The sequence below is a fragment of the Sylvia atricapilla genome, chromosome 3, assembly GCF_009819655.1.
Source record: "Sylvia atricapilla isolate bSylAtr1 chromosome 3, bSylAtr1.pri, whole genome shotgun sequence".
NCBI classification, from domain to species: domain Eukaryota; kingdom Metazoa; phylum Chordata; class Aves; order Passeriformes; family Sylviidae; genus Sylvia; species Sylvia atricapilla.
Window position 1 is genome coordinate 63,725,107 of NC_089142.1, and position 10,427 is coordinate 63,735,533.

Consider the following 10,427-nt stretch of genomic DNA (forward strand, 5'->3'; position numbering starts at 1 on the left):
TCTCAGTTTCAGTGTCACCCCTCTACCCACTCCCAACCATATTTCATTCTCTCAGGTAATTATCAAAAGCCTCATGATGTTCTCATTTCTTCTCTTCTGCAAGCACTGAAAGTGATCAAACGTTTAAAACAAACACACACACTGCTATCCCATTATCATCCTTAGACCCTTTGGTCAGTATTTCATTTGCATTTGTTGTTAGAAGTCAGACAAACAGTTAAAACTATGGCTGCTCTCACCCCTAGCCCCACCCAGCTGCTCCCTACTCCCATTCTACCAGCTCTCATGAAGAAAATTAACTTCAGCCCACTAGTTGACTGTGGGTTTTCATCACAAAAGTAGAATGAATTTTTAGAAAAGTCTATAAAAGGAACAAAGATCCAAGGCAGTGGTGATTGTTATGGTTCACTAATACAAAGAACATCAGGAAAGCCAGAAAGTTAGCTTCAGAAAGAGCAAGTAATGCTCTTTAAAAAAACCACCACTAATACCAAACAAAAAAACCTCACTCAAACTGACAGTAACAGAAACCATCTGTCTTTTTTCATAACAATGCTAAACTATGCTCAATACATTCAAGAGTCACAACCCCAGCTATAAGGTTTTCAGGGACTCCTGAGGCTGACCCTACTTATCTCTTTCCCTTTCCTCCCCAACACTATCATCTTTTGGGGTCCCAGAAAAGATGCAAAGTTTTGCTGAGATAAAAATACTGCCCATTAGACAAGAAATAGGGCCACTTACATATCCCAGATTAAACATGCAGATGGATCCAAACACTGTATCAGTGGCGCGTTGCCTTTCTAAACACTAATTTCCTTCCCTCATCTACTCCTCAACATTAGAACCAAGAATGCAAGAATGCAAAATTTTAAATCAAGACCAGCGCATATACACTATCCAAAACACCAAGTGGACTACGTAAGTGCCCCCCAAAAGTCTGGATCCAGGCTGTACACTGCCAGCATGGGAGATGCAGGTCAGTAATCCACACTGTCACTAGAATCTCTTCTTGGCCAGCTGCCTGCCAGGGAACTCATAATTCACTTGCTGAATGGCAGATAGTGACCATGTAATGGTTGAGCAGCATGAGTCACATCCAGCAGTCACATCCAGGAAGAAAGCACAGGAGCACCTAATGCCAGGTGGTTGTGGCAGCAAGAGGAGGAAACAAATTGTGTTAAAAAAGAAAAATAGTAAAATAGAGAGAGATATACTAAAACCACTCCCCAGAAAAAAACCCTCAGAGACAACCATTCCTCCCTTCCGTTCAGGGGATCTGCTATATATCAGCTTTCCTAGCCACTCTCTCCCAGAAGAAAGAAACTAACAAAAAACATGAACGAAATTAAGAGATAGGAGAAGACAATAACAATGAAATCACAATAGACATATTTCTTCACAACAGAGAAGGTGAAATGAATCCCAAGAATCAAGATTCTGTAAGTGGATGAACTACCTGCAAAGGGTAAGTGGATTGAAAGTCTCTATAGCATTGTTTGTTTGGTGATGATCACACCACAATTATTGCTTTTATTATTTGCTGAGCACATGTAAGGTAAAATGAGCAAGCATGTTGTTTTATTTAATAGATTTTAAACTGCATACTTCTCAAGAAGTGTGTCAGATGCTAATCTAGAGACACACACACACACACACAAAAAAAAAAAAAAAAAAAAAAAAAAAAAAAAAAAAAAAAAAGAGTAGAACTACCACTTTCATACCCAAATGTCCATGACTTCAAAAAGAGTTCACAAACTGCCTTCAAAAGCTAGCACCAACATGATTAGTACTGGGACATGAACAGGAAGAGATGGAATGGATATGAAGTGGTTATTACACAGGATCCTGTTCCTCACTGACTTCTGACTTTCCAGCTGTAATCTCCCAAAATACTGATCACTTTTAAAAGGCTAGTGCAAAATATAAGAGGAATTTCAGTTGGTTGACTAACTGGATCCAGGCCAAAGCCACTCTGTCACTCCTCTCCACAACTGGACAGGGGAGAAAATATAATGAACGGTTCATGGTTTGAGACAGGGACAGAGAGAGATCACTCTCCAGATACCACCACAGGCAAAACTGACTCAAATTAGAGATACTAATTCATTTTATTATTACCAAAAAACAGAGCAGGATAATGAGATATAAAATAAGACCTAAACACCTTCACCCCCACTCCTCCCTCCTCCCACCCAGTGACACAGGAAGGCAGGGAATGTGGGTTATGGTCAGTTCATCACACCTTGTTCCTGCCACTGCTTAGGGAAAGGAGTCAGTCTGCTTCAACGTGAGTCCTCCACAAGGATCCAAGTCCTACCAGGAAACCTGGCTCCAGCACAGCCTCCTCTGTTCATGAGTCCACAGGTCGCCGCCAGGAACCTGCTCCAGCATGGACCTCCCACAGGCTCACAGCCTCGTCTCAGGCATCCACCTGCTCCAGTATCAGTCTCCTCCACAGGCTGCAGGTGGATCTCTGTGCCTCCATGGACCTCCATGGTCTGCAAGGGCACGACTGCTTCTCCACAGTCTGCACCATGGGCTTCTGAGGAATCTGAGCTCAGGCACCTGGAACACCTCCTCCTCCTTCTTCTTCACTTGACATTGGTGTCTGCAGAGTTGTTCCTCTCACATATTCTCACCCCACTCTTCCCTGAAAGCAGTTACATCTGCCAAATAACTCTTTTTCTTCTTCTTAAATATACTCTCACTGAGGGGTTGCCACCATTTCTGACTGGCCCAGATTTGGCATGGGGCACTTCTGTCTTGAAGCCAGCTGGCATTGGCTCTGCTGGGCATGGCGGAATCTTCTGGCAGCTTCTCACTAAAGCCACCCCTGCAGCCCCCCTGCTACCAAAACCTGGCCATGCAAACCCAATTCACATCTCTTCCAAAAAGAAAGCCCCTTCAGAAGTCCAAATCAACCTCTTCTTTTCAGCAAAGTGTGTGCTGATAGCAAGTCACTAGGTTTTACATAGCTTATAAGGCATGACTTAATAACATAATGCATTCCAAGAAACTCTGGCAATCCCAAGTTTTTTCAAAGCAGTATGTGAGTGGCAACTGCTGTGTAGCCTCTTATTTTATTCTCTGATATGTAGATAATCCTCTTGAGTATTAAACTGCTCCAATCAACCATTCTTTTTCAAAGCTCATTTTCTTGTGTCTGTTCAGTTACCTTTTATAGCTTGTATTTCAGCCTCTAAAATCACAACAAGCCAAGAAGAGAGACTTGTTCAGTGTATAGTGCTGGCCTTAGGGGAGAATTTGCCATCCTGAAAATACTGAAGTGAATATAGCCCAGCTGAGTAGCAAACAACTGTTTGTTGGCAGACAACATTAAGGTCTCTTAAGCTATTTTCTGTGATCAATTCCCCAATTAAAACACAAGCACATCAATTTCTCTTACTAATTCATTATTTATAAGTCAGCCACCCAGTTTCCTTAGTATATATCCAATCTTCACAACTCATATTCAGAGACAAATATCATCGTACTAGTCAGATAATAAGAGGCCAGTTGCCAATAGGTTATGTGACCCTCCCTTCTCAAGAATTCATGGAACATCTACAGCAAAGCCTTGAACCAACTTATGGCCATTTCCATCTTGATCCACTTTAATCTTTGTTACTATCTCACACCCTTGCCCAACACTATGATCATAAGTTAAAAGTACTGAAAAATCACACACATACTCCTATCTCAAGGCAAAGCTGACAAGACTCCATGGGAGACTCTGCATTTGTTTGAGATTTGTATTTCTGTAGGAAGTGAGATATTTAAATAATACCCCTCACTAGAATAAATATGCAAAGTCATTAACAGGGATTTTGATTCATAAGTCCAATTAACATCAAAGGAAGTTTAACAGCAAAATACTCTCATCTAGCTCCCTGAAGATATATCCAACAGATCTCTATCAAACTAATTAAAGAATCACATTCCAGCCTGGATGGTCAGTCACTGGGACTCCCTTGAGGCAAAAGGTGCTCCCAAACATAGCAGGCATGTGCTATCCAAACTGCTACCAGGCAACTGCTGGAAACAGCTCCCATGCAAATGCTACAGCTGAAGCCCTCAATTAATTGCACAGACATCAGGCAAATGTAATGTGGTCTGCCTCATGATCAGTAATACAAGATGAAACTATGGATAGGTCAGAAACAAGATAGAACACAGAAGTCACCTACCCCAATACTACAGGCGTGACAAGTATGTAGCTGATATAACACACATCAAAAACCCCTTGAGCTCAAATGCTTATAGTCTGAGGAAAGCAGACTAGAGCCACAATTTTACAAAAGACAACTTTACGAAGAACCTCTACTCATCCAGAACTGGGGTTCAGAAGCAGAAAATGGCTTTTTATTTTATAAGTAAAAAAGAAGTGAAAATACAGTTTACACATTCTCATTCTTGTGAGCAGCCTTCATTCTTCAGTTCTAGAAAGAAAAGAACCTAAGTGTGAAGTGTAGATTAAGATTCCAACCGAATGAGCAGCCAGAGGCTGATCTGTGTTGCAGCAGCTGATACAACCTGCACCTGATCCAAGATGAAAGCAGAAAAGAAGCACAGCCAGGACATCTCCATCCTATATCTTGGCTGCATTTCTGGTCACAGCCATTGCTCTACTTCCAAGACTATTCTTTTCCAGTGCTAGGAACCAAGCCACAACAGTGCTGCTTTTTAACAAACACCAAGCAAAGAACTTTTATATAATTTGCACATTGTGCAGGCAGACTCCAGCCCAAGATGTGGCCCAGCGTACTGATCTGGAGCCTGGAAGTAGCTTGTTATCAGAGAGTGAAGGGCTTATCCTTCACTGTTTAGCTGTTTAACAACAGCTCCTACACTAAGGCTGTGTGGCTGAGCCTTACCAAGGACCCCACATCAAAAGCCTTTGTCCAAACCCTCTTGTGTACCTTTCATTTTCCAAAATACCCAGCAATAATGAGTGTATTGCTAGTGACAAATTGTTACTAACATTAAGAGCTTATTTAATCATAGCTACACCTGCAAAGGTATTAGATTTATTTAAAAAAGATTGGGATTTACAGTGGAAAAAACACCCCAGCTAAACAAATACATTATTAAGAACATTGAAGAAAGAAGAAAGAAAGGCCTCTCTGTAAAGAGGTAGTAAGAAAGTGAAAAAGGAAGAAATGTAGTAACAGCTAGCTAACTAATTCATAGGGAATGACAATAGCACTTAAAGGCAGAGACCACACACCATATTAAAGATAGAGGCTGATAAATGGGAAGGTGAAGAGCCAAGTTTTCTCCAGCCACAGCGTCAAGTAAACTTAATTCTAATGGGCCTACTGAGAATTAGCCATACAGCTGTTTCCATCCTGTGCTGGAAATGCATTGTGTCTGGTCTGGTCATGTCAGTCCTGTGCTACACCATCCTCCATTTGATTTTAGGCCCCTTGTGGTCTGCAACTGACAGGATTTTAGAGTGGAAAAAGAACTGCTCCTATTCTTTCCCTGTTTGGCGGCTGCTCTGGAATAACTAGCTACTCAACCCCTAACTTTCCTTGCAAAGCATATATGAAAGGAGCAGCAGGGAATAATGAGGCGATTGAAACGCTCCCAGGAGAGTAATACTGTAGCAAAAAAAAGTCCCTTCTGTCAGCAGCTCACTGTGGATAGCTAAGAGGCCTACAGGCTAGGCCAAACATATAGCAACAGTCTTACATACTCCTTTACAAACTTAGTCATCTCTGATTGATGTTCTTCTGAATAAGAAGGGTACCTGTGCATCTGACAGATTTCAATCAGTTTCTTCCATGGATTTGTTGAGGTGTTTTTTGCATGCATGCAGTCTTTCACCGTCCACTACGTTCTCTAGTAAGGCAAGCCTAAGCATTTCACATTTTAACTATTAAGCTGTGTGAAAGAACATGCTTCTGTTTTAAACAGTGCACTTGCTAGTTTCCTTTGATGATTCCTAATGGTTCTGCCAGAAAGGACAGTGAATAATTTTGCCTACATACCTACTCCATAACAATGACAATTTCCAAAATGAGATTTTAAATATCTAGACAAACGAGGACCATGCCACCCCTCCCATTTTATATGTGTACAAACAGAGGGGAGAAGAAGGGAAAAAGGCTCACTCAAGATAATTTAGCAGGCTAAAGGGAGAAGTAAGCATAGAAACTGTATTAATTTAGCTCCTAGTCACTGTCCTAGCTATATGATGATATAACATTTTAGTTTCTGGAGTATTTATTTTCAGTAACAAAATCTGATTTAGATTTAAAAGAACACAAGCACACTGAGGAGAACTAAGAAGCATCATTGCTTATACTGAAAGATGGAATTTAGCAAGAAAACTCTTTAGACCATAGAGAGCTCTCCTTTGTAACCAATGTCACCACTATGCATACTCATTCTCATTTTAATACCTTTCTTTACATTTTAGGGCCAAATGCCAAGGGCTCATCAGAAAATTGTCTACTACTACCAGCCTAGACAGGTGTATCTACAAACTATACAAATCACATAGATGCAGTCTGCTCCTCTGTCTACCTCACTTTTAATTCAAAGTTTATGCTTCAATTTTACTAATACTCACAAGCTCTACAGAACTCAAGCTCAATGTTCTTACCTCAGCTGATATGGAGGTATCTTGATAGCAGCATCGGGAGAATCCAAGGTTTCTGTATAATTAAAGGAAACAACAGGGGTTTTAAAAGAAACTTCTGAGTTCAACCACAGTTAATACATCTGGCTACAGCCTCCAAGCCAACGATCCTAAAGTTTACACCTACTCCAGCTGACAGAACAACCACCACTGCTGCTCTGAGTTGCCAAAGCTTTGTATAAATCTGTCAGGATGTTGCATGCTCAATGAGAAGGCATCGAATACCATTTTTTCCCTTTCACTTATCAGCACTTCAGCAGCACATCCACTAAAACTGGAACAGTACAGAGGATGCTTGCATGGCTGCTGTGCAAGACTAATAGGCAATTAATGAAGCAACTCATGCAACATCAAGATGAAAGGCCAGTAATAAGACAGCAACAGGTCTGATGCCACAGAATGTTGTAGATACATATGGATGAAAAACAAAAAACTACAGCAATTGAAAGTATCCTAGTTATGCTGATTTAGATTATGGGTCTTGATGATCAGTGTTCGAGGTTGTTCATATCAAAAAACACTTCAAGCCACAAACAATCTCTGAAAATGGATGGATGCTAAAACGTACCTAAGCTTGTACTCCCTTGAAAGATTAACTCGTTACACTGACCATTATATTGCAAGGATAAAAGAGCTCATGTAACCCAGTAAAACAACACTTCCAGCTTTTAAAATAGATTCCCGAACATAAGCCAGCGTAAAAGCTGTTCTGCATGGGGTTTTTTTTTACGATGATTTAAGGGAGGGAGGGGGCCTTTAAAGGAAAAGACAGCACCTACAAAACATACACGGAAACTGACAGCTGCGGCTCCCCGTATATCTGCCTCGCAAGAGCCACGAAGCCGATCCAGGCGGTGGGGAAGCCCAGAGACGTGGATACTCTCCGGGACCCGCAGCAGGTGCCACAGCCCCTTCCAGCAGCGCGGAGCTCCCGGGCATTTCGAACGGCCCAGGTGCTCCGGTCCCTTCCCAGCCGCTGGGGGCTCAGCAGAACAGAACAAGTTTGTTGAGGTCTCCCTGCCCCCTCCGTTACAAAACCTCTCCATCGGCGGCTCCTGCCCCGCTGCGCTCCCCCGCGGGCGGCCCGGCGCCGCTGCCCGCGCCCCTTACCGATGGCCCAGGTGCAGCTCTCCTTGATGGCCCTGTGCTTGCTCCCCGACGCCTCCTTCTGCAGCTTTCGCAGGATTTCTTCCATCTTGCCTCCCCCGGGATCCTCGCCTAAGCGCGGGGGAAGAGGAGAGGCGGCGAGGAAGAGGAGGACGAGGAGGGCGGCGCGGGCGGCGGAGCGGTGCCGGGGCTGTCCCCGCCGCAGCAGTGCCTACGCGGGAACGGAGCGCGGCACCCCGCTGCCGCCCCGCTGCCGCTGATGAATCACGCCGAGCTCCATGGCGGGGACACGTCAGTTGTTGCCGCTGCGGAGTCCCTCCTCCTCCTCCTCCTCTCCCACCCCGGGCAGGCCCCGCTGGCGCAGCGGGGCTGGGCGGGCCTGGCCGTGCCCGCGGGAGCGCAGGGACTCCCTTCCCGGCGCTGGGGCTGGAGGAGCCGCGGGGCAGAGCGGAGCCGGCGCCGCCGGAGCCGGACCCTGCGGCGGCAGCAGCCCCGCGGGAGGCGGGCAGGCGGGTCGCCATGGCGACCGGCGGGCGGGGGGCGCCGGCGGCCTCGGCCTGCCCGCCGCGGGCAGCGGGAGGCGGGCGCTCGGGGCCCGCAGCTCCGGCCGGGCGGCGGCTGCTGCCGCTGAGCGCAGCCCGGGCCTGCGGGGCACGTTCCCGCCGCCCGGCTCCCCGCTCCCGCCGGCGCTGCCGCAGCGCAGCCCCTCTGTCCCCCAGCGCAGCCCCGCTGTTCCCCAGCGCAGCCCCTCTGTCCCCCAGCGCAGCCCCTCTGTCCCCCAGCGCAGCCCCGCTGTCCCCCAGCGCAGCCCCGCTGCCCCGCAGCATAGCCTCGTTGTCCCGCAGCATGGCCCGGCTGTCCCCCAGCGCAGCCCCGCTGTCCCGCAGCATAGCCTCGTTGTCCCGCAGCATAGCCCCATTGTCCCGCAGCATGGCCCCGTTGTCCCGCAGCGCCCTGCGGAGCCGCGGGCGCTCCCGCACCGGGCCGGACGCAGGGAGCCAGGCCAGCGCACCGGTGTGTGTGCCGGCGCTGGGCACACCTTGGAACGAGTGGGGTCAAAGAAGTGGCTGTGAAATCTGTGCCTTTGTCCTTAGCTGGCAAGTGCGAAAGGTCACGACTTAAGCTACCTGTCTGTGCCTTCACAGGAACGCACACCTTAATGTCCCCAACAAGCCAGCCTCCAGGAGAAAGAGCAGCCACTCCACTAGCTCAGACCTTCTTCCTCACACCCGGAACGATTCCTGCCCACCAAACCTTCTACCTTCTTCGGTTTGCTGTTTCCCTGCCTTATCTCTAGTTTATCTGCTACTTGCCTTTTTTGTGACTGCATCGCTTAATTGAGTGTTACAACATCCTCGCCTTCTGGCAGAATCTCTCTTAAAAGAGACAAAAAAGCAAGCAGACAATGAAAAAAAAAAAAAAAAAAAAAAAAAAAAAAAGGACAGCAGATAAGAAAGGCATTCCAGGTGGCAGCTGGCAGTATTAGTGGTTATGTCTCCTACTGCTAATTGGAAGAGTACCAATAGTGAATTACTAGGAAGGATATTGGCAACTGGTCAATCAGCCGTAGCATTTCCCATAGGATATTGGGCTTTCAAAGGCTGTCCCTTGTCCAAATACTTACAAGGGCTCATCCTGTGTTCAGACAAATAATGAATGCACAATCTATAGTTGTCTTTTAAGGCCAGAGTGTAAAAGTCCTGTCAGAAAAGAAAGGGATTTAGAATAATGCCAGAAAGGTCTAGAGGTGCATAGATTGTTTCTGGAGGTGGAAAGGTGTAGCCTATTGCTACAATACTAAGAATTAAAATAACCAACCAAACACAAAAAGCCCAACAACAACTAACCAATCAACAAACAAAAATCCCTAACCAAAACCCCTCAACCTTTAGCAGAAATATCATTTATCTTCCAACTTCAGGCCATAAACCAACCTCTTAGAAATGAAAGTAGTTTCCCAAAGTTTCTTATCTCTGACTGTGCTCTGCCACCTTCCTTGGAATGAAAAATCTGGTGATTCCCAATTCCCAGCTGGTGGCTGGGGTTGTCAGGGCACTATGATGCTGTAAGTCAAGGCTCAAGTCAAAGTGATGATGAATTGTTTCCCGCCCATGTGCATCCTCTTGTATTCTGTGTTGTGCTTAGTGGAAATGAGCATGAGGGTCAGTTTCTGGCTTTCCAAGGCTTTGTTTTTGTTTTTCCTGGGGGGAAAACAACAAAAAGAAGTATGATGGTGATTTAGGTATTTTTAATGTAGAAGTTACATACCACAGTTCATTTGGACCTCTGGAACATTAAAAAATAAATATGTATCCATAGGTAATAAATAATTTATTGCTTATTTTCAGGGAACCACTGATGAAACTGAATTAATTTTTAATTTCAGATTATTTCTTGCTATATGCATCATGAGTTTACTGGTTAATTTCTCTGTAGTCTCTACAGGAAGGCCTTTGCAGCTGGCATCTTCATCAGAACTACAGTGTTTTTCATAGATGCCTGATGTTGCTGAACCAAGATTTGTATTTATTTGGGTTTCACTCATCGTCTAATGTGTTCAAGGAAAATGGATTCTGTGCTGCTAAGCACTTTCTCTCAGTAGTAATGTCATCAGCTTGTGAGAAACAAAGGTCATATTCAGGCTCCTTAGAGCATCTTGAGGCCTGCCTGT

At 45.3% G+C, this 10,427-nt stretch overlaps 1 protein-coding gene across 1 annotated transcript in view; it reads right to left on the reverse strand.

Annotated features, from left to right (window-relative positions):
* Positions 1 to 8,045, reverse strand: part of ARFGEF3 (ARFGEF family member 3) — a 79,209-nt gene extending 71,164 nt beyond the window's left edge. Inside the window, exons 1-2 of the mRNA XM_066315604.1 lie at positions 7,760 to 8,045; positions 6,614 to 6,665 (exon numbers count right to left, since the gene is read on the reverse strand). Coding sequence (XP_066171701.1) covers positions 6,614 to 6,665; positions 7,760 to 7,844 — 137 coding nt within the window. The 5' untranslated portion in view covers positions 7,845 to 8,045. The remainder of the gene's footprint in view (positions 1 to 6,613; positions 6,666 to 7,759) is intronic.
* Positions 8,046 to 10,427: the final 2,382 nt, after the last annotated feature.